Below are 25091 nucleotides of genomic sequence, written 5' to 3'. Positions count from 1 at the left end.
GGACTGGTGCAGAAGGAGGGACAAGTTTAAAAGATTCTGAGCTCCACACACAAAAAAAGTGTCCAGGTGGGAAGGAAACAGCTCATTCTGACATGAGTACTCAGTGAGAGCTCATTTGGTGGGGAAGGGAGAGAGGAAATGTACATAGAGGAACAGAGTAAAAGGGTTAGTTCTTGTCTGTAGGGTTAGTTTGTTTTAAACAGCTCCTTACACCAGGACTCCCCCTTGCACAGCCATCAACATTACTGCTCCAAGAGGAAGAACAAGCAGCCAGCACACTGAACAGTGCCCAAGAGTAAGAAAGTGCATCTGATGGCAACACAATTCTTCTTTAATGCCTTCACAGAGCAGAGGACTATTTTCCAGATAATCAAATTCCACCAAGCCAAACTCCCTAATTTTGCTTTCTAAATCAACCATCCCATCCAGTCTTATGTCTTTTTTTCTTTTTTTTTGCCCCTCCTAGGAAAAGCAAAGGTTTTTTTTATTACCAGTGACAGGTAGGATGGAAGTCTATTGGACTGCCCAGCTGTTTCACACTACAGTGTGGGTTTAATTATCACAGAATGGTTTGGGTTAGAAGGGACTTCAGAGATCATCTCCTTCCAACCCCCCTGCACGGGCAGGGACACCTCTCATCCAGCCCAGGTTGCTCCAAGCCTCATCCAACCTGGACTGGAACACCTCCAGGGAGGAGGCAGCCACAACTTCTCTGGAATGACTGGTTTGTAGTTCCCTTGGTTTTCTTTACTCCTTTTTAATAGAGGTTATATTTCCCCTTTCCCAATTTATGGGAACTTTTACAGACTGCCAAATCCTCAAATCTGATGGCTAGTGGCCCAGAAGCTTCAGCCAGTTCCTCCAGGGCCCATGGATATATTTCATCAGGTTGTATGGACTTGTGAACTTTTAAGTTGTTTAACTGTTCCCTAACCAGCACTTAACTCTGGATGGTTCTTCACTCTCCCAGACTCAAGGTGAAGTGATACAAATGTAAATGGCTCAGAGAATAAAGCCCATAGCAGACCTTTAAAGTTAAAAATACAAACACCACCCGTGGCAAAAGAAATATTAACCCTGAGGTATGAAATACTACCAGGTTTGTGAATTAAAAAGGAAGCAAATGTAAACTCAACCACAAAACTCTGAAGCTGTTCAGAGCACACTTCCAAGAAAGGAAACATCATTAAATGGCAGGAGCAGTTGCCTTCAGCAAAGAACTTCTCATTACTGCATCTACATTAAATTCAGGAAGGCTTAAATGTAATATTCAGAAATGCCCATTCCCAAAAGCATCTATCAAAACATTGCAGATGCCTCTCCCTTTCATTCAGAAGTGTCTGGTTGTGGAGCTGTGGCTTCCTTTCACCAGAAAAAGATGCTAAGACACCTCTAGTCCACCCTCATTACAGCATGTTTTCTTATTTAATAAACTTTCATCAGCTTAAATGAATGGTTGTTATTAGCAGAGCTAAAGAGTCCCAGAATAATACCCCAGAGATATCAATGCTTGTTGGTGCATTCACCAAGAGCAGAGGGGCTGAGGTCAAGCAGATGTCAATGCAAATGAAGCAGGATCAGGTGTTGACAGTTTAATGCAATAGACTGGCTCAGATAATGGAAATTACAGGGTAAAAAGAATGAGATGAAGTTATTGATAAGGATACTGAGGGGAAAAAATATCTAAGGTGTTTCAAAGGCAAAGAAAGTCCCCATGTTGTTCTGTCTTGAAAGCTAGCCTAGCAAGAATATTTTCAAATATAAAGAGATTAGAAAACAGAATTTAAAGACATAAAAAAAAAGACAAAAGATCCAGAAAAGAAGTGGGAAAAATTCTAACAATAGGTAGCACCAATATTTCTCATATCAGGAACATAGTATTCAACTAAGCTTAAGTAAATATGTTTTACAATGTTCTTGAAGGCAGAAAAATACTAATAAATTCTAGCAACTGGGGAAAGATTTAGTATTTCAAATAAATGAGCAGACAGAACAAGCCCATGACTTCCATGCTTATGTGTGAATCAGCAGAACACATCCTACACATCCATCAACTCCATTAGAACAAAGCTGCTTCTTTCCTCCTATCCATACAGCCAACAAATCACAAAGCTTGACAATCATTAAAAACTCACAGAAAACAGTTCCTTTAAGCATAAAAACACACCTCAGTAGGTAACCTGAAATGAGACACAATCCTTGAGATCCCAGCTTCTCAAGTCCATTTTCTGAAAGGCTTCTTTATAATCAGTGAAGTCAACAAAGACAAGGCAAAATGTTAGCTGGGGCAAAACTGAGAAGTATTGGGAAAATATTATTGCAATTCAGAAGAATTTCAGGAAGGGCCAAAATTGAAACTTTGTAATAGAAGCATTTCTAGAGAATCCCAAAGCAATAGAAGTCTCTAATTTCCACCTATGGCATTAAATCCAAAATTCAAAACTGTTTCACAGCAGTACCTGAATCCCAGCTCTGCAAAGAGACCCAGAAACAAAATGAAAACCTGTTTGTATTGATTTCCATTGCTCCAGCTGAACAGCAGATAGTAAATAAAATAAATACCAAGAACTGTGTTGCAATATTTTCATTTATTTCATTTTTCCAGACTATTTAGAGCCTAAGAAGTCTGCTCACTACACAATACTTTTAATTGAAAGAGTCTCCTCGTACTATACTGAGGAAACCAAGGGGCAGCAGCTACATTCAAGTAACATTCAAATTCTCCAAGATGTCCAAGTAAACAACCATCCAATGTTTTCTGCCAAGATCACTCCAAAGCCTTCATAGAGGTTAAACTACCTGAAGTGCATAGGAAAGCAGAAAAACTTCTTGGGTAGGACACATTGATTATGGCATAAGCAAGAGATCAAACGTGCAGGTGTGGGCTCAGAGCAATATCCCCTTTGCTCCTGAGGAGACATTTCAATATTTTAACCTCCTCATTTGACTCCTGCTTCACACAGCACCTTAGGCTGCTTGTCCTCATCCACTGTTCTCCAAAATCTCTTATTTCCTGTCTTTTCTCTCTTTAAAGGGCTGTTGAGGCTGGAGAAGAGAAGGCTGAGAGGGGATCTGCTGAATGTCCATCAAGAGCTGAGGGGTGGGGGGCAAGAGGAAGGGGCCAATCTCTTTTTGGGGGTGGCCAGGGAGAGGCCAAGGAAGAATGGGTTGAAGGGAGAAGAGAGGAAGTTCCAGCTCAGCATGAGCAGGAGAAACTTGTTGAGGGTGAGGCTGAGGGAGCCCTGGCCCAGGCTGCCCAGAGAGGTTGTGGAGTCTCCTTCTCTGGAGCCTTTCCAAACCCCCCTGGATGTGTTCCTGTGTGGGCTGCCCTGGGGGATCCTGCTGGGGCAGGGGGGTTGCACTGGGGCATCTCCAGAGCTCTCTTCCCACCCCAAACATTCTATATTCCTGTGGTTTTTGGGGAAGATTTTGTGTGAAGGACATGGTTCACACCATGCTTGGAGAAATCAGTATTGTGTCCTGCTGCAGTCCAGTTGTTCCTCCTCTCATTTTATTTTACTCTTCATGTACAAGTAAGTCCTGCCCAGAGGCTTTTTCTTGTAGTGCTTCTAGAATACCTGGTGATATTCTTAACATCAGGGGAGGTCTGGTTGTGGTCAGAGGGGGATCCTGCTGGGGCAGGGGGGTTGGACTGGGGCATCTCCAGAGCTCCCTTCCCACCCCTGACATTCTATAATTCTGATTTCCTTCTCCTGTACCACCTCTCTTATGACTGCCTCAGGAGTTTTATGGACATTTTTGCACAGCCATTCCATTTATTAAAAGATCTTCAACTTGGGACTATGTTCTCAGCCCAGTCATTGTGTAAAGCCCTGTAGTTAAAAAAAAAGCCCCATTTTTAAAATCAAATCTTTTGGCAGACAGACAATGGAGCTGTTCAGCATCTCTATTTAGACTCCTATCCCTGATAGAAAGGTTAGATTTCAAAACAAAGTAATGCTCTTCAAAAAATTAACCCAATCCTCATCTTAGAGTCCATGGAGCTGAGAGCAAAAATCAATTTAATGCATCATAAGGATGCCAGTGGTGAACTTGCTTTAAACTATGCTACATCAGCACAACTGAAAACAACCTAATTTACCTGCAAACCAATTTCCTCTCCTGTACAGCTGGATGCCACACCAAATACATTTAATTGAATGCAACAACAATAACAGCCACAGGCTCAACTCTAGAAGCTGAGCAAACTGGCAGCAATGCAAATGTACAGTCAAAAAGCAGCCAGCTCTGAGCAAAGCCTGATGCTATTATTCACCTCAGAAAGAGGAGGTGAAATATGTTATTATATCCCCAACCTAAGGAAACTGAAATAGAAATCCTTACCCTTGAAAAAGAAAGAAAAGTAGGAGCATTCCCTGGGCTACTTCTTGAGAAACAAATTACTGCCACTTTAGCTTCCTATTTTTTTGGACAAAGCCAGAACAAGGTGCTCATGACTAAAACACATCCACCTATGTTCCTACACAAGTGTAAAGTTAAACTTAAATGCAGACTAATCATAGGGCTTCATATGTCCTCCTTTCCACCTTAATTTTGCCTTCTTGCTGTCCTAACAAAAAAACTTCCAACTGAAAAAGCCATTATCCTCACTGCTATCCTATGGATATATTTCTGTAGTTTCATGGTGTTGTTACCTGACACAATCCCACCCTAAAGGAGCTGTACTCACACACTAAAGAATCAGATTCAAAGTGTTTCATGGCCTATTGGAACTGAAAGGTTTTTAAAACTCTGTATACTTTGACAAATTCATACTTTAATAAAAGCATCTACAGAAACTGCAAATAACCAAAATGTGTTTGATCCCAAACAGGAGTTCCACCTCTTCCCAGACCCTCTAGATTTCTCCAAATTCACACAATTCTCCAAATTCTCACAATTCAAAGGAGGATGGAACCAGGTTCAAAAGAACCCAAACTGTCTAAGGTGCAGCTACAGAACAAATCTGTTCATCTCAGCTTTGCTCACCCAAGTGAAGATGAGTACAGAATATTCAAAGCTCATCTCTACTACTTTAGATGAATACAGAAAATAAAAAGCTGCCACTTAAAATTTTTAACTTCATACAAATGTAAGCTGTCACAAAATACCTCTGCATTGTGTTCATCCTCCTGGGAAAAGCTGCCATTCTTTTATTAACAAATCTTCCCAGCTTTACTCAGTCATTGCACATTAGAACCAGCAGCTGAAGAGTTTTGAGTGATAATGAAACCTGTAACAAGCCATCTTCAGCCATCTTCCCCAAACAATAAGGGAATTAAAATTTCCATTTAAATGCAGAGGTCTGAAACATGCTTCAGTGGCAAAATTACTTCAATTAATGGGAGTGGAATACAAAGACCAGACTGCAGAAATGCAAGGCAGCAACCAGAAATTATGTCATTAGAGTGCTTGCATCAACTTAACACAGTGTCTGCAAAGGTCTAATTTCAACTGGATGTATCACAAGGCTACAGGCAACACTATTAATCACTGCTCCAATTTCAGTGTGAGGGATACAAGCTCCTTGTCAGATCACTGGGGTTTTTTTTTTCTAAGCCACGAGCATCTGTTTACTTGGAGGAGTGAAACAAAAGGACAGATCTATAGCCACTCAGCATCCCTGGCAGTTTAGTAATTATTTTACATGATATTCATATCATATAAAAGGAGAAAGGAATTATCCTGCAGTGAGTGATTACAACAGGCTTGCAGGGGCAGTATTAACAGAAAATGGCAAAAGCCATTGAGCCAATAGTGATTTTTGTCCATGAAAAAGCTCTAAATGCAGTCACTAAATGCAGGTTACTATTTCTTTATTACAAGTCCACTTCTCTTCAAATGATAATTGCAAATCTCAATGGACAGCTGAAAGTGTGTGCTCAGGGTTCACTTGAGGCTTATCTGCATTCCTGATATTAAAAAAAATTAAAATCCAACAGCTGCTTTTTATGTCATTACCGTTTGATTTCTTAGAAAATATAATATATGCTGGGAAATAAAAACAACCAACAAAAAAGAGGATGGTGTACTACAGAAGTCCTTGGTTTAGTGAAATCTAATATTAGGTGCCACTCCTGGCCTTGGGCAGCCTCACCTACACACACAGGTAGGTGTGGATGTATAGAAGTATAAACTGCAGACACAATATATTGCAAACCAATGAGATATCAAAAATAGAATCATAGAATCCTAGAATTGGCTGGGTTGGAAGGGACCTCAGAGCTCATCAAGTCCAACCCTTGATCCACTCCCACTGCAGTTCCCAGCCCATGGCACTGAGTGCCACATCCAGGCTCTTTGGAAATATCTCCAGGGATGGAGAATCCACCCCTTCCCTGGGCAGCCCATTCCAATGGCTGATCACCCTCTCCAGAAAGAAATTCTTTCTAATGTCCAACCTAAACCTCCCCTGGCACAACTTGAGACCTCTTGTGCCCTCTTGTCTTGCTGAGAGTTGCCTGGGAAAAGAGCCCAACCCCCCCCTGGCTCCAACCTCCTTTCAGGGAGTTGGAGAGAGTGATGAGGTCTCCCCTGAGCCTCCTCTTCTCCAGCCTCAACACCCCCAGCTCCCTCAGCCTCTCCTCAGAGGATCTGTGCTGGATCCCTTCCCCAGCCCAGTTGCCTCCTTTGGACCTGCTCCAGCACCTCAATCTCCTTCCTAAACTGAGATTACAAACCATTTCTAAAAAACATTAGATGATAAGTTCTAAGCATTCTTAATTTTATTTCTTATACTTGTATTCCAGACAGGAAATTAGTTATTTTTATGGATTTCCTTCTGAAAATAATTTAAATAAAACCAAGCATAATCAAAGAAGTCAAACAAACTTAAAAGTCCATTAATAGAGCAGCAACTGATTAACCTTTCAGTTGACACTGATGCTAACTCTGAATACTGTGCTTTCCCCTCACTATACCAAATATCTTTAATTTTTATCTTCTACTTCATCTCTCATAACTGAAAATACCACACTAACACCACACTCCAACTTCCTACAATCAAAACCTAAAAAAAACCACCTTTGGGAAAACCTGACTTCATTCTTCTCATAGACACTGCCTCAAGTCATGGCCTTGCTGATCTGTTTTCTGGAACTTTAATAGGTTTAACCTAACATTTTATCAAGTATCATAGAAACTGCACTTCACATTATACTACAGAAATGGATCCATTACCCATCCCAGACAAGTAACAATGCTGTGGGAAAGGTGTAAGACCTTTCATACTAAAAAGTTAGTTATTAAAAAGTTTAGTTCATACTAAAAAGACAGTGAGACTCAAAGGAAAATAAGATGAATTCCTGGAAGATGGTTTTAGAAAGGAAGAATCATAGAAAGATGAGTGCACCAAGTGTGGTAGAAAGCAGAATGTGAGCACCAGAAAAGAGGAAGGTGACAGCAGAGTGAAATCAGACAAGAGGATGTGACAGCAAGAACCAAAATCCAGGTAGAGTTACACACCCCATCAGAGACAGGGATGAGGAGACTGACAACAAACAGTTGAAAAATGTTTGAGAGGGAAAAGGTAGGTTTTAGAGATTTGTGTTCATGAAAAATGAAATAAAACAGAAAGAAGGAAATTAAAATTTGAAGCTGAGCTCTAGAATATGAGATGACAACACTAAAATTTCCAGCTCTTCATCCATTTATAGTGACTTATTAAAAAAAAGAGGCTCAGATAAGAGTAACAAAAAGAACAGCAAATTTCCAAAAACAGTAACAGAAGAAAGCAATGAAAATATTTCCTTAAAGGCATTCTCTGGCAAGCACAAAGAATATGAACAGATATATTTTTGTCTTCATTTTTGCATCCCTGAGAGCTTCAGGTTGGAAAGGACTTCCACAGAACATGTGAACCCTCTCCCTGTTCAAGCAGGGTCCCCTAATGGCAGTTGTCCAGGTGTCCAGCCAGTCTGGTTTTGAATTTTTTTCCACAGATTGAGAATCCAAAACCACTCCAGGCAACCTGTTCAACCACCCTTACATTAAAAGAAAAGCCATTCAGACCTAATTTCTTAAATTCCAATCTGTGCCCATTGCCTCTTCTGTTGCTGAGCCCAGCTCTGTTTTCTCTGCACCCTCCCATCATACATTTAGAACCCTGAGGATTCTGTTCTTGGAATCAGTCCCAGATCTCTGTCTCTCCATAGAGAGAAGGTCCTCCTGTCCCTTAACAACCTCTGTGATCCTTCACAACACTTCATCTCTTCCTTGTACTGGAAAGCCTAAAACTGGACTCCACATGCCAGGACTGAGGAGAGGGAAAGGACCATCTCTCTCTTTTAACATTTTTAACTACTGGTAGAAAAGAGTTCCAGTAAAGAAAGGACTGGAGACTGGTGAGGACATATTCTTGTTAAGTTCAGAAACAAGAGAAAGGACAAGGATTATGTTTAGAGAATCACAGACTGGTTTTGGTTGGAAGGGACCTTCAAGATCATCTGGTTCCAAGCCTCCTACATGGGCAGGGACACCTCCCACCAGCCCAGGTTGCTCCAAGCCCCATCCAACCTGGCCTGATACTACTTCCACCACAAGACTGGAATTGAAAGTTATGCTTATAAAAGAGCTGAAAGTTGGAAGGAAAAGTATTTGTAAGGAGGGAAAAACAGATTAAAAAAAAGAGCTGGAAATAAGTAGAAGGATTAAGAGTCCTGGTAAAATATCCAGAGGACAACAAGGAGAGGCAAACACCTAAATAGTGAAAGATGGTTTCTCCTCAGATTAATGACCCAAGCTGGGAGAGTGTTTTGGGAAATGAAGCAGGAGAGAAATAGCTAACTTCTTCCATAAAAATTAGATAAAGATATTATAGTCAGGTGCCTGGGAAATTCATTTTATTACAAAGCACCAGGTTGCAAAAGCAGAAGGAAATCCTATGTGCAGATTAAATGGGTAAAGAACTAAATTGTTAGAGAAAGCATCAGGATCAGGACAACAGGTAAAGACAACTCTGAATGATGAGAAACAATCAAAGAGCATGGGAGACTGTGACCTTAGGTGCAGGCAGGAAGGCTCAGAAGCAAACCAAATGGAAAATAAAGAGTACAAGGAAGCAGCAAATGACAAAAGAAGAAACTAAGCAGGTAAAAAGCAGCACAGAAGACAGATCTGTCTGCAGGTGAGCACTCAGCTGACCAACTTGTTTCTGGTAGATCCTGGCCCAGCTCTAGGTACCACATCTTACCAGCATGTCTGTGGCATTGAGATAGTCCTTGCTGGCCATGCACTGCTCCAGCTTCTGAGGCACTTGCTTCATATGTTGATGAGAAACAATCAAAGAAGATGGGAGACTGTGACCTTAAGTGCAGGCAGGAAGGCTCAGAAGCAAACCAAATGGAAAATAAGAGTACAAGGAAGCAGCAAATGACAAAAGAAAAAACTAAGCAGGTAAAAAGCAGCACAGAAGGCAGATCTGTCCTGCAGGTGACCAACTGTTTTCTGGTAGATCCTGGCCCAGCTCTAGGTACCACATCTTACCAGCATGTCTGTGGCATTGAGATAGTCCTTGCTGGCCATGCACTGCTCCAATTTCTGAGGCACTTGCTTGATGTTCTCTATCTCATCCAGCAAATTCAGGACATGTTTGTGCTCAATCCCCTCAATCCACAGCTTGCGCAGCTCATCCCGCTTGCAGTGCAGCAGCATCTTGCACGACAGCAGATTCTCCTTCACCTACAAGCAACATGTCAAAGGATTAATTAAACCTTTTTAATTAAAGCCTGTAACCGGCTCTTCTAAGACAGATCAGCCCTTCCCCACGTTTACTTTATTAGGAATTCCAAAAATAACAAGGCTCGAACCAAATCCAAGTCCCTTAAAATTTCTGGTTCTTCCTTTGGCTGAAGGGAAACTGCTTGCAGAGCCAAATGTTTTCTAGCACAAGTTTTGTGGCACTGTTGAAAATTTAACTGAGGTATCATAACGTGAACAAATGCAGCAGGATCCTATTAACATGACTGAAGGCTTATTTGCACATTTTCCAAAATTCAATTCAGTATTTTGGCATACAGCAAGAATCCAATTTTCAGTGAAAGCAAATAAGCTACCACTAATTTTTTCTGCTGTAAACATTTTCCATCTGCCTATTAAATCTTTTGGCACATCTCCTCCTTTCTTGAAGTTTGGTGTCCATTTCTTGCAAACTGACTGCTTAAGAGTGGAAAAACATTCTTCTAATACCTTGAGCATCACCTTTTTTTTAAGAGATAAGGTGTCACTGGGAGAAACAGCAATTCAGCTACAGCTTAATTCATCATTTCCATTATTAATCAAGGCAATTACATCACCCAAAGAAACACCTTAGTGTTTGTCATTTAGTTTGTCTTCAAGCCTCATGCCATCCTCTTCAAGTGTCAAAATCTCTACTACTCTTTTCCCTTTCTAAGATAGTTTTTCTTCTCCATTCTTGCTGTTCAAACACACAGCCTGCATTCCCCACTTTCAGGTCCCCCCCATGGCCTCTGGTAAGGTCAGTTGAACCCAGCTCTTCTTGCTTCATGAAAATCAATAATACATATTAAAATGGGGAAGCAATTAATAACCCAACTTCACACATTGCTTTCACACTATTCTTGCTGCTGTGGTAAATTATGAATACTTAGGGTCCAACCTTTTCTCTGGCTGAATTCTCACTGAATTACACATGAAGGAGACTCAGAAAGAGGCCTTTCAATTTATTTTTCAATAATGAGCCTTCAAAGCACTCCAGAAATCCCACTTCAGCTGCACATTCTCCTACCTTGTCTGTGTAAAGGCAGCTTGAAAGAAAATACATTCAACACACATAGACCCAAAACCAGACAATGAGTAAATATCATTAGCAACATAAGTCACCCTCTATCCAGAGTAAGACAGCCCTACAATAACATCACCCTCCAAAATATCCTTCTGAAAAAGATAGCATAGAAAAAAAACTTCAGCCACCAGAAGAGCTAACCTAAAAGTACCACAACTTTCTGCAAAAGCAGAGGCAGCCTAAAATGCTTAAAGATTTCATTTCAGACTTAATCCCTGTTCAACATCTTAATTTAAAATGTTTCACTGACCTAGCACACCATCATCAGGGGACTGCTGGTTCACAGAGCCAAATTATTTCTGCAAAACAATTGTGGGGCCAGAAGGAATCTCCCAAAACATTCCTACTCCTGCACTTACAAGATCAACTCTATCTACACTTGGGAGCAGAGGAAAGAATGAGCAGCAAGTCTTTAAGAAAAAGACCTCCCCTTGGTAGGTCAAATGGTTTCTGGGCCCAGTCCTGTTCAATATCTTCATTGATGACTTGGATGAGGGGATTGAATCCATCATCAGCAAATTCGCAGATGACACCAAGCTGGGGAGAAGTGTGGATCAGCTGGAAGGCAGGAGGGCTCTGCAGAGGGACCTGGACAGACTGGAGAGTTGGGCTGATCCCAATGGGATGAGCTTCAACAAGGCCAAGTGCCGGGTCCTGCGCTTTGGCCACAACAACCCCATGGGGAGCTCCAGGCTGGGCACAGAGTGGCAGAAAGGGACCTGGGAGTCTGGATTGCCAGGAAGCTGAACATGAGCCAGCAGTGTGCCCAGGTGGCCAAGAAGGCCAATGGCATCCTGGCCTGTATCAGGAACAGCGTCACCAGCAGGTCCAAGGAGGTGATTCTGCCCCTGTGCTCAGCCCTGGTGAGGCCACAGCTTGAGTCCTGTGTCCAGTTCTGGGCCCCTCAGTTCAAGAAGGAGATTGAGGTGCTGGAGCAGGTCCAAAGGAGGCAACCAAGCTGGTGAAGGGACTCGAACACAGATCCACTGAGGAGAGGCTGAGGGAGCTGGGGGTGTTGAGGCTGGAGAAGAGGAGGCTCAGGGGAGACCTCATCACTCTCTCCAACTCCCTGAAAGGAGGTTGGAGCCAGGGGGGGGTTGGTCTCTTTTCCCAGGCAACTCTCAGTAAGACAAGAGGCCATGGTCTTAAATTGTGCCGGGGGAAATTCAGATTGGATATTAGAAAGAATTTTTTCACGGAAAGGGTGATCAGACATTGGAATGGGCTGCCTGGGGAGGTGGTGGACTCTTCGTCCCTGGAGACATTTAAAAAGCGACTCGATATGGCACTCAGTGCCATGGTCTGGTGACTGTGGTGGTAGTTGTTCAAGGTTTGGACTCGATTATCTCTGAGGTCCCTTCCAACCCAGCCTATTCTATGATTCTATGATTCTATGATAATTTATAATTCAGTTTCACAGGGGTAAAACCTCTATAGCTGGGTTAAAAAATGAAGCCTTTCCAAACAAGAATTCATAGAAGAATTGTGTAAAAAAGATGGATACAGAGAAGGATCTGGCCAGTCTCACACTTCCACAATTTGTAATGCAAGTAAATGACTATGTGATCATCCACCTTTCAAAAGAGGGCAACATGAAAAGAAAATCAGCTCATTTCATACAGATTGATGACAAACCAGATCTGGGGTTTCCCATGAGATTAGGTCAAAGCTACTCAAATACATATTGAGCAAAATTAATCAGAAAACTTAAATACCAAAAGGTCCTTCACCTTTACAGTCATTCTTCTAGGTGGGGCCAAAAGGTGATACCCCTGTATGTTTGTTTTGACCTCTGCAAAGCTTACAACAGTGTGTGAAGACAGGCCACTGGCTCCAGTTTATTTCAAATTTAGTAAAATTGATCTTTGCTTTCAAAGTGCTCAGCTTTGTACATAAATCCTAGAATGAACTCTTACCCTTGGAATGCATCAGAATGCTCTCCTTCTGTTTGAAAATGCTAAGTGAATTTTGAAAGTCAAAAGGGTCAGTCTACAGCCCCAGAAGGGTAAAATCCTACTGCTCCTAAAGCCCTGCTGTGAAAGGTATTAAAATGAGAGCTCCACAGAGAGAGGTAAAAAAAAAAAAAGTAAATTTGGTGCTTAGTTTTCAAAGTTTAGGTACAGCAAAGTACAGAGGAAGTAAAAATAAAAATAGGCCAGGAGCCCAAAGAACTTATCTATCTGCAGTGATAGAGCAGATGGAACAAGTCCACAACAAAGACCACCAGAGTTATTTACTGACACACTCCTGAAGTGTGAGCACTCAAAATACAGAAAGACACAGGGCCACAGAGTTCATGTACATTCACACAACAGAACTGAGTTTGGATATCACACTGATATTCATATTCCTGCAGTGAAAAGCAAGCTGATGAATCACCCAGACTATTGTGGAGGTGGGTGGAGGCCAACATATCAAAACATGAACAGATTAGATGGAAAGGTGTTAGCTTAGCAGCCCTTAAGACTTCAAAAAACTGGTGGGAACATGCCCAGACAATAACTGAACAGAGGGCACTGCAAAGCTTTGAGCTTCATAACCACCTCTCATTTTGCTTTTCAATTAGAACCATAGAATAATTGGGGTTGGAAGGGACCTCTCAAGGTCACCCAGTCCAAGCCCCCTGAAGTCAGCAGGGACACCCTTAACCAGATCAGGATGCTCAGAGCCTCCTCAGTCCTTGAATATCTCCAGGGATGAGGCCTCAACCACCTCCCTGGGCAACCTGCTCCATTTTACCACCATTTACTTGTGTTCTCAAACAAAGGATAAACACTATGGAAAACATGTTGTTAGTAAGAGACAGCCTGAAACCAACATATTAGGACTGGATGGGCTGCTCCTAGGTACACCATAAAGTGAGCTGCAAATCAGCCCTAGTTCAGAATTAGTGGGTAAATAGCACTTGAATTCAATTTTTAGATCAGTTTGGAATAGTGAGTATCTGGGAAAAGAGAGAAATAAAAGGTTAAAATGGGAGCTTAATAATAGCAGGCTAATAAAGAAAAAAAAATTAGAGATGTTGCACAGATTTGGAATCAGAGGAGGCACTGAGGAGCAGATGCAAACACAAACACACCCAGACCAACTTAGAGCTCAACTCACATACAGACTGCCCAAAAATCTCACAGACTGCCCAAAAATCTCACAGACAGACTGAACAAAAACCTCAGACTGAACAAAAATCTCTCACAGACAGACAGACCAAAATCTTTCACAGACAGAACAAAAACACAGAATAGGTTGGGTAGGGAGGGACCTCAAAGCTCATCCAGTCCCAACCCCCTGCATGGGCAGGGACACCTCCCACCAGCCCAGGGGGCTCCAAGCCCCATCCAACCTGACCTGAGACACTGCCAGGGATGGGGCAGCCACAACTTCCTTGGGCAACCCGTTCCAGCATCACCACCCTCAAATTCAAGAATTTCCTCCTCATGTCCAACATCAATCTCTCCTCTCCAAGTTTCAACCTATTTCCCCTTGTCCTCTCCCTACTCCCCCATGTCAGAAGCCCTCCCCCAGCTTTCCTGCAGGCAGACTTCACCTGTTTGATCTTGTTACGGGAGTTGGTGATGCGCTCCGTGATGCTCTGGTAGGTGCGGATGGCGGTGGTGAGCTCGGTGTAGTGCTGGACAATGAGCTCATCCAAATCCCGGTCACATTTCTCATAAGCTTCTTCCAGGCGACCTTTCTCAGTCTCTCTGTCCTCAACATCATCACTGGTGGATAAGGTCCTGAGGAGAAAAAGATTGAAAAAAGAAAAAAGTGAATATTTTGAAGTTATCTGACAGGCGGCCTAAAATATGCAGTGCTAGCAGTCCCTCTAACTAGTCTGTACTAGTCTGTTCCCTCTAACTAGTCTGTACTAGTCTGTTCCCTCTAACTAGTCTGTACTAGTCTGTTCCCTCTAACTAGTCTGTACTAGTCTGTTCCCTCTAACTATTCCTTAGTTTTCTCCTAAGGAAACAAAGATTGAAAAAAGAAAAAAGTGAATATTTTGAAGTTATCTGACAGGCGGCCTAAAAAATGCAGTGCTAGCAGTCCCTCTAACTAGTCTGTACTAGTCTGTTCCCTCTAACTAGTCTGTACTAGTCTGTTCCCTCTAACTAGTCTGTACTAGTCTATCCCCTTTAACTACTCCTTAGTTTTCTCCTGAGGAGAAAAAGATTGAAAAAAGAAAAAAGTGAATATTTTGAAGTTATCTGACAGGCGGCCTAAAATATGCAGCGCTAGCAGTCCCTCTAACTAGTCTGTACTAGTCTATTCCCTCTAACTAGTCTGTACTAGTCTATTCCCTCTAACTAGTCTGTACTTGTCTGTCCCCTCTAACTAGTCTGTACTAGTCTATTCCCTCCAACTAGTCTTCAGTGGGTGAAGTTCTGAAGTTTATTTCTGGTAAACGTGCCTGCCTGGTGTTGAGTAGAGCACAAGGTACTTCAAGGAAATAGAGCCATAAATATTGGGGTTTATTGTTTCTGCAGATTTTAGATGCTTTGGAGCTTTTTTACTACACTACTGGATTTTTGAAAAGGGAACATTATCTATTAGTTCTATTTCCAGGGAGTCATTAATATGGGCACGGTATGAGATGTGAAATATATCTTGATTTATTACTTAAGAACTATAAAGAATAGATTCTACTTGAGGCTCAGGGACCAGTGCAACTATTTGTTAAAATCATTGCAGTTCCTGCTACTTACCTGCCAAAAGTACACTAGGGATATCAAAAGCATGTATAGAAACCCTTCAGAACCTTCCCCATGCCTTCCAAGAGTCCAATAGTTTTCACTCACAAAATCATCCCAGAACCAGGATGCTCTGCCTCAGTTTCCCCAGGTGATTCAATTGCTCCCTGCCTCAATTTCACTGCCCTTAGGCTGGAGTTGAAGATTCCACAGGGAAGCAAAAGACAAACTCTGAACTGGTAACAACTTTCAAAGTACCAAAAGAAGGCCAAGTTGGTATCTGTGGTGCCAGCTCTGTGTTGAGGAACACAGAGCTCAGCTTAGCCACAGCTGTGCCAAACAGAGAGCAAAAAGAATGATAATGAAAGAATTTCCTTACTGAGGGTTTTCCTTTGTTTCCCTTTTTTTTTTTTTTTTTTTTTTTTTGAGGATTTTGGAGGTTTGGCTAAGTAGTTCAATGACAGTAGCAAATCACTTGGTTCTATAAAAGCCTGGTCACATCTTTGATCAGAGAGAATCCTATGAAGCTTCATCTTCTCCCTTCCAGCAGGGACACCTCCTCAAGTGGTCACTCCTCAAGAGGCTGAAAGAAAGGGACACCTTGAAGCACCCAGAGAAGGGTGAGAGACATCAAATCCCTATATATGAATTCTTATTCCTACCTATATTGGCTAATTTTAAAAGATTAAAGAAATACTTGACTTTTAAGCTTTGGAACTTAAAGCTATTAAGATCCTTTTAAACATGAGAGAAGAATGAAGTCATTGTCTTACCACATTGCCCTAAGGTATTATTTTAATCATTGTTCTAGATCCAATTTAAGACCTATTAATAAGTAAGTTGCTAGCACTCAATTACCCTTTGTGTAAGTTATTCACTTTTGTATTTTATAGTTAAAGTGCCTTATTGTTTTGGTACCCTAATGCCCTGATGCTCTAATACACCAATATCCTAACATTTGGGTAGTTCAGTTTGTGCCTTTTAGCCCAATTTTAAGATCTTTTTAGTATTTACAATTAATCTTGCTTTTGTGCATACACACCTCATATAGAATCACAGAATCATCACCAGAATTGTTTGGGTTGGAAGGAACCTTTCAAGGTCACCTAATCCAACCCCCTGAAGTGAGCAGGGACATCTTCAATTTAATTCAAGTTGCTCAGAGGCCCTTCAGGCCTGACCTTGAACATGCACCAGTAGAGCAAAAAAGTGTCATGGGTCCTTCATTCCCCCCTCCCCCCTTATTTAACCTCTGAGTAAAATATTCCAGTATCATTTTCACTTTTTAAAAATCATTTAAGTTTGAAATCACAACGGAACTGCCGAAAATTAATTTTAAAAATGGCATAGGAGACAAAAGTTTCTTGGTGTCACTCCAAATTTCTGAAATCTACTCAAGAATCAATGATATCTTCTCTTTTTTTCCACTCTCTCTCTCTGCACCTCCCTCCATCCTCTCTTGAGACCCATCCTGCCACTAGATCCACAAGAGCAGTTATGGAATCACTCAGGAGAAAGCAATATCCAGAAGACTTTATGTCTTACAGTAGAGGTAGAAACTCAAAGTTGGTTTCTGATTTAAAAATCATCCTTATTTTTCCTCTTCCTTTACCCTTGGAAAGGTGGCTATGGTCCACACAATTTTGTTTTAAATAAGAAATAAGGCATTGAAAATAGTAGGCAAGAGATCAGTTATAGTAATGACCTCCACCCTGGTACACCACAACCCTAAGAACCAGCAGGGATGAATCCTATCTGACAATTTCTGAATCATTTGAAGCAACTTATGATGGAAAATAAGTAAAATTAACGACTTGAAAAGAAAAAAGAAAAAAAAAAATCACTGCATAAGAACCATTTTGGATCATATGCTTGAACATCATGCACCAGTCAACTTCCAAAGAAATCTGAAACAGCTACAAGCCTTTAAAAATACAAACAAGAGAGCACGAACACATGGAGAGTATTTCTTTAAAATCACACAATTTCTGAACTGAGGCACCACCTTCAGATATTATGCACCCTCTACTGAAAGAGTATAAAAATAGTCAAAGATGAGAACAGTCATTGTTTCCAACCAAGAACACTGCAAAGCTGTACCACCAGGAGCAAGAGAAGTTCTTGAGTTTTTGCTGGACTTCTTAACCTGCTCATGTGGAAAAGGTCAAATAGTTGTGTCCTGGTTTGGGCCAGGATAAAGGGGATTTTCTGCCTTGTGCTTTTGCTTTCAGCTCAGTCTCTTGTCAGGAGCTGCACTTGCTGAAATTCACAGCAAGTTTCTCAGGCAGTGGCTGCTGCTGGGACTGAGCCCACTCCATGGTTATAGTTACTGCTGGAGAATGGGCTGCAGAGCCAAGGACACTGCTCAGCTCTGAGGAACATTTTGCCCTCCAAAAGGAGAAAAGGAGTCAAGAGGTCCCACCTGAAACCCTCCTGTGGGGAGGAACAGACAAGAGAAATGACCAGAATTGACCAAACAGAGGATTCCATCCCATCCACCTCATCCTCAGGAGAAATTGGAAGGATCCCCAGGCTCAAAGCCCTTCCTGCTTCCCCTTCTTCCCCTCTCCCTCTTTGCTTCAGCATCCTGGGAGGATTCCATCCCTTCCTCTGCCTCTGCTCCTGATCCATCCCAGCCTGAATCTGTGTGTTCCTGCCTCCAGCTCCCAACTGCTCCTGAGCCCAGGATTCCAGCCTGGACTTTCCCAGGGCTGCCCTGCAGCCTCAGTGGGGATGGGAGAGTTCTTGGGGGAAAGGGGGGAGGAACCTGGGATCAATTTTCCTGTAGATTTGTATAGATTTAATCATTTTTCCTATTTCTCATTCCTGTTCCATTAAAGTTGTGTAGTTTAGTTTCCAACTCATCAGTCTCTCTCCCTTATTCTCTCTCCTTTCTTTATCAGGGAGGGGAGGGGCATTAATAGGCAGCATCTGGCATTCAGTTTAATTGCCAGGGCAGTGTTAAACCCTGACAAGCTGAAAGGAAACAAAAAACCCCAAACTGTTGCTGAACACTGCTGCCACTCTCTGCTACCAGAAGGGCTTTCACCTCAGAGTTTTTGAAACAATGATGTCCAGTCAAACTAAAACCAGTATCTCCAGCTGTATCTCCTGCTGCCAAATAAGAAAATATCATTTTTTGTCATCTTCTACAGAAATATGTGAGAAGGTGACAACTGCTTGCACATCATTGAAAAAAAGCATAGGAGAGAAAGCTATTTCCTTATGGTTTAAGAATACTCCCAGTGATAACAGTGACACCAGAAGGGTTTATACTATAGATTTTTTAGAATTCTTCAGCATCATTGGAAAAGTAGTAGGAAGTCAAGCGCAGAAGCTGTTTCCAAATCAATGTAAACAAGGAACTCAGACATCCAAGAGATGCTCCCCCTCTCTCAAAAAGTCAAGGCATACCCAAAGCTCCCAGTTCACTGCTCTTTCTTCCCTTTAAAGAAAAACAACAGCCTGTACCACCTAGTCAAGGGACTCCACCTTTAAAAAGAAAACAAAAAAGCCATTTCATAGCAGACCAGGATCCCAGAAAGAGCAAAGAAAAATCAAGTGAGCAAGGAAATCTCTCCAACCACATGGAGCACGTGCACACTTGTCCTGCTCGACCACCAAGGAGGAATTCAAGCCAAAATATATCCCACAAAGCCTTGAAATATGACAAGGTTCTCAAGTAATGTGTGACTATTTCACACAGCAAAGACCTTCTTGCTTTTGTTATGCCTCAGATCAGAGTGGGTGACACTCACACCTTCCTCCCTGCTCCCAAATACCAAGAGCTGGACATTTCACAGGGGAATACAGGTGGACTTCTCCTGCAAAAAGACCACATGGACGTGAGAAACTCCTTCACATTCCACTCATAACACAACTTCTTCCAATGCATAAAAAAATTATTTCTAAAATTTCATCTTCCATGCTTCATGGTAGCTACAGAAACAAGAGTCCTTCCCAATGTTATTACATTGCATAATCATAAGTATCTTCAATCATGTTTTCCCAGAAAAAAGATACTTTATTTAATTTGCACACTATGCAAAGCACTTTATCATGCAAAAAGGACCTGAAAAGTGCAAAAAGCCATTAGAAAGAAGCCTGGGATTAAGAAATCTGGGTTACAGCCTCTGGCTGATCAAAGGCCTCTAACACTGTGCTTAAAGCACCCTCCCATTGCAGCCTCCCTCCTGACATAGAGCCTGAGCTACACACAGCTCTTAGCTACTACAGACTCCTTGTAAACACCTGTAAGGAATTTCAGTGGAACAGACTGAGCAGGAAGATTCTTGTCCTTGTGGCCTCATTTTTTGTCTCCTCCTCTGGGAAATCCACAGCACTGGTTCCTCAAACAAGGCAGCTGCAATTACAGTCCCCAAGTAGTACTGAAACACTCCAGCACTGTTAGCAGAGGGCATATAAACACCTCAAAGTAATGTATGGAGAAGTGCTAGGAAAAAAAAAGAAAAAAAAAGCTAAGTATACACAGTTAATGCAACAATATTAAATCCACAGTGCTTGTGAGACAGTGAGGTTTGGGCTGATGCTGTAAGAGATGAATAGAAACCACTTGCAAGGATGTGCTTGGCAGTCAAACTTCCTCCATTAAGAGCTCTGCAGATGAATATACTTCCTTTGTGAAGAACTGCTTATTTTTGCTAGAAGGATCTTCTTCAGCATGGTTACAGCAGACAGGAACGTGTATCCTTTTTAGGGATTGACAGATTGTTGGGAGTTTCAAGCTGAACAATATTGCTTGTCTCAGGAGTTAATGAAAACATTGATTCTCTCTAACCTGCCTTATGGATTGCAGAAGAATCGTGGATTGCTGCAGATCAGGTAGGAGCAGAACCTCTATGGCAGGCTAGGAAAGGTTTTAGTTTTAATTCAACAAAATTCAATTTTGCAATTCTTGATTTGCCAAAGCTGTTTGAGCTTCTGCTTGAATCCATCTGCAATGCAAGGAGTTTGTTAGAAAGGCTTAAAGATCTTTTTCTCCAAGGCTAAGACTGCCACTGGAGTGTCAAAGGACACTACAATCCAGCAAGCTCCTGCCTAATTTAGGCTTCCAAGCAACTTCCAGTCAAATCCATATTTCTTTAAGCAGATTCAAACTGTTCTGCCCATTTTTTTCTGTCCATGTAACTGAGTAGAACTTGACCTCTGCAGGAAAACCATTTTTCACTAAAACTCACTAGAAAGTCACACAGGCAGAACACAAATGTTGATGATGCCTGAGAGAGAGCTCACAACTGGACCTGGACCTTAGAAACCACAAAACATATTGAAAGAAGGAGAAATCTAAGACAGCTGGAAATTCAAAGCCTTTGTGAGATACCCCAAGATTATTCCTACTGAAATGACCTAACCTCTAATTAAAGGTATCCCTTACAGTAGTTATTTTGCTATTGGTTTGCTTAGATGTATAATATAGATTTGCTGACACCTTCACCAAAATCAAGATGCTTTTTGGGGTGGAAATGCAGCCTATGTGGCACTCCAGACCTCCATCCAATCTAAAATCCAAAGAACTCAGCATTTAAACATGACACTGTCAGTAGTGGCATGAAAATATTACCAACCCATAGTAAAAAGAAGGTGAGGAAGGACACAGATGTCTCAGAGCTCCAGCACATCCAGCTTGACTTCAGGAACCTCAGCAGCACAAGCTGGGAATGCAGCTGCCAATATGGTTTTCTTTCTAGAATTCTCTAAAAAAGAATCCAATCCAATGAGAACAAGACAAAGGAATTACTCTGCTGCTGTACAAAACCTTACAATGTCCATACCCAGAGTGATGCCTCTTCTTGCTTCTTTTGCTCTGGGAAGGGCAACTAAAACTATGGCCTCAATGGAGCATTTCTTTGGGTTTATCCTCTGAGAAACTCCAGTAATTTCCACCACCTAGAGCTAGAGAATGTTTTGAGGGTGATGTTACCTGACTCCCACCCATGTACATAGAGTAAATGCCAACATGAGGCCTTCCTTTCACCCCTCCAGGATATTTCAGCATCCAAATGGGCAAAAAGACAAACATGATCCATCCAGGCTCAGTCAGCTTCCAGGTTCCAAGATTTCCAAGCAGGATTTGCACCAGCTGGGAAATCTTCCCAGAATTTACACCTGTATTGAGACCCTCTCCCTTTATTTAATTACCTGTTTGGGGAAAATATTTTGTGATGATCTTCTCAAAAATATCATACTTGTATTTTGTTCAGAAATATTTACCTGTATTTATGGCTTTATAGTCTGTTCTAGCTTCAAACATGAAGGCAACTGCTTACTAAGGATAAATAAGGGATAAATAGTTCTACACAACAAAAAATTGAAGCCTAATTTTTTTTTTTACCATGAGTTGGCTTTAAATACACATAGATTAATCCTTAACAAGTTTCAATCACAACCCAGGATTAAATGCAGAACACTAATATCACAGACTGCTTTTTGGTTTATTTTACTCAAAGACCAGCAAGTTTCAGAAATATACAGTAGGGTTTTTAGGACTTGTTTATTTCCAGTCATAACAGGAGCCTGGATTAATGGCTGGAGAACAGAAGTGCATTTATGATTCTTCTTACAATCATGTAATGAAGAACCATCAAAGAGCACTTGAAGAAAAGCAAACCCATTCTTTACAGGATGCAAACAACAACCTAGAAATAAGAAGAACTGAAGCTGTTTTAAGTCAAAATGTCAGATTAAACCTTTTCTCAGCTAACAATGTACATTTTTGTCCACTGTGGCTGTACCATTAATTTCTGCAGCATATTTAAAAGCAGTACAAGCACTCACAATTGCTTACAGCCATCATGTATCAACCAGTTAAGCCCTCACTCTACCTACTTAAACCAAAACTAAATCACCACCTGGTCTGGAGTCCAATAATCCATTTCTAGGTATTTCATCCTTCAAAAACACTGTACTAAATCCTAGAGGTCCAGCAGTATCTGTAACTACACAAAGAAGAAATTTCACTTTGAATCTGAAACATTACCTTGTACACCTGAATTTCCTACCTCAGGGCCTTGGTACAGGAGCCACTGCTTTTTTTTTTTTTTTTTTTTTTTTTCCCTGCACAGAATAAAGCCAAGCAAGGAATACTTAATATTCTTGGGATTATATATGTTCCTGCTAACACTGCAGAAAAGTAAGCCAAGGGCATCTTTGCTTGTTTCAGTTCTATTAAAATGTGTGGCAAGGAATAAGAAAAGTCAACACACTGTTTGGCAAACAGAAAGCATCAAAATTGTCTGGGAGAGGAACTCAGCAGAAAGAACTCTGAAGGAGGAGGAATTGCAAAACAGGACAGGATAATGAAATAATAATAAATATACATAATGAAATAATAATAAATATACATCAGCTTTCTCCAGCACCCTGAAAAACCAAAGCATCCAAAACATATGATAAACAAAAGGAATGTCAATTTAGAGACCAAGAAAATGCAAGTTATGAACTCAGTGGGGATCTCCAGGAGGGTTCCCTGATCAGCTCACTTGTTTTTTTCATTCTCATTTTTCTAAATGAGAATCCACCTCCCCTATAAGATACCTGTAATTTCTACTTGGCAGCTGGATGGCTGCATATGTCTGTCTCATTAGCAGGAGCTCAATAGGATTAGAATAATTCCAACTGGATGTTAGGCTGCTAAGAGACATTTTTATGCTACAGTAAAACAAATTCATTGAGCCAAATCTCATTGACTTTTGATTTTACTTAGTTAAAAATGCAGATTAAAGAAATGCTAAATGCTTAATTCACTGGAGTCACTTCCACATACAGAAGACAGGGGAGAGGAGAAAACTCAGACACAATCCTGACATGTTTTTATCACAGGATGTACAACACATTTCATAGGAAAAAAACAAAACAAAACAAAATCTTGGTACTTCCCCTTAGGGCTGTGAAGTTACACTGGAATTAGATTAATAAAAGAATTCCAATGGGACTACTCATTTCAGTAGAACTGGAATTGTAGATCACAAGCATTTATCATCTCCACTTTCAAGCATCCAACTCAAGTAACTGTTACAGGAAAGGAAATTACAGGTGGAAAGACTTTTCCAAGAGCCCCAAAGCACTGACATTCTGCAAGGTGCCTGGAGTCTCAACCTGCTGGTTGGTACAGTTCAAATCAAAGACAGGAATATCTAATTTCCATGGGTAAATACTTTTAAAAAATGTATTCACATTCATTAAATATAACTGTCATCTCTACTTGGCTGGACCTTTCCAGAAAAGTCCATCAACTCCAGAAGAATCCTCCTTCCTCAGCATCACAGATAAAGGAATGAAGTGTCCCAGACATGCTGGCACAATAAGGAGCCAAAAATATGTTTAAATCTCCCCCCACCTGGGGCTTTACAGCAGTTCTGTAGTCATGAGAAAAATAAAGTTTAATCCAAAAGATCAGGAAGCAAGATTTCTAACCTCTGGATGCTTACCTGGACAGGCTGGATCAATACACCAAGGGGAATTTTATGACATTCAACAAGGCCAAGGTCCTGCCCTTGGGTCTCAAAAAGCCCCTGCAATGGTACAGGTTTGGGAAAGAGTGGCTGGGAAGCTGCCTGGTGACAAAGGAACTGAGGGTGCTGGTTGCCAGTGAGCTGAACATGAGCCTGCATGTTCCCAGATGGCCAAGAAGGCCACCAGCATTCTGGCTTGGACCAGCACTGGTGTGGCCAGCAGGAGCAGGGCAGGGATTGTCCCCCTGTGCTGGGCACTGGGGAGGCTGCACCCCCAATCCTGGGGTCAGTTCTGGGGACCTCAGGGGCAGAAGGAGATTGAGGGGCTGGAGAGTGTCCAGAAAAGGGAATGGAGCTGGGAAAGGGGCTGGAGAGCACAAATCTGACTGGGAGAAGCTGAGGGAACTGGGATGTTCAGCCTGGAAAAAAAGGAGGCTGAGGGGAGAGCTTCTCCCTCTCTAGAACTCCCTGGAAAGAGGCTGGAGCCAGGGTGGGGTCAGTCAAGAACAAGTGAAACAGCCTCTAAAGCTCAGGAGAAGTTTAGACTGGAAATAAAGAATAATTTTTCCCCTGAATGGGTTTTCAGGCCCTGGCACAGGCTCTGCCCAAGGCAGTGGTGAAGTCCCCATCCCTGGAGGGATTTCAAAGCTGTGGAGATGTGTTGCTGTGGAATGTGGTTTAGTGAGACCTGGCAGTGCTGAGTTAACACTTGGACTTGATGATTTTAAGGGTCTTTTCCAACCTAAATGTTTCTATGATATCCAATGTAGTATTTTAAAGCAGGTGCAAAACCTGAGTTTTTAAAATTTTTTTCTCTGCACAGAGCTCAGTCTCAGCCTTTCCCTCTGAGCTGCTCCTCACATGAAGGAGCTTTGAGAAATTCACCCAATGTCTGATTTTCATAATGCAGAAGATATTACTGACTATAGCTACAAGATAACAGAGTAAATACATCTAGTGCTTTGAAAATGCAACACATTTAATGGGAATACAGGAAACTTGCCTTTAAGAATCAATATAAGTAATTGATTAAGCAATCTGGTCCCAGCAACAACTATCAGCAGCAGACTCCATACAGTATAGAAGATATTTTCACTCTACAGATTTAGTGTTGGCTATTTCTTTGTGTTTTGA

General features: G+C 41.5%; 1 protein-coding gene across 6 annotated transcripts in view; it reads right to left on the bottom strand.

Annotated features, from left to right (window-relative positions):
- EXOC4 (exocyst complex component 4) overlaps positions 1–25091 on the bottom strand; it is a 441701-nt gene that overhangs the window by 402643 nt on the left and 13967 nt on the right. For all 6 annotated transcript variants that reach the window (XM_071734223.1, XM_071734224.1, XM_071734227.1 and 3 more), the window contains exons 2-3: positions 14346–14535; positions 9484–9678 (exon numbers count right to left, since the gene is read on the bottom strand). In XM_071734223.1, coding sequence (XP_071590324.1) covers positions 9484–9678; positions 14346–14535 — 385 coding nt within the window. The remainder of the gene's footprint in view (positions 1–9483; positions 9679–14345; positions 14536–25091) is intronic.

Source organism: Heliangelus exortis, chromosome 1 (assembly GCF_036169615.1).
Source record: "Heliangelus exortis chromosome 1, bHelExo1.hap1, whole genome shotgun sequence".
Classification (NCBI taxonomy): Eukaryota; Metazoa; Chordata; class Aves; order Apodiformes; family Trochilidae; genus Heliangelus; species Heliangelus exortis.
The sequence above is the reverse complement of the archived record's forward strand: the minus strand, read 5'-3'. Positions and strand labels throughout refer to the sequence as shown.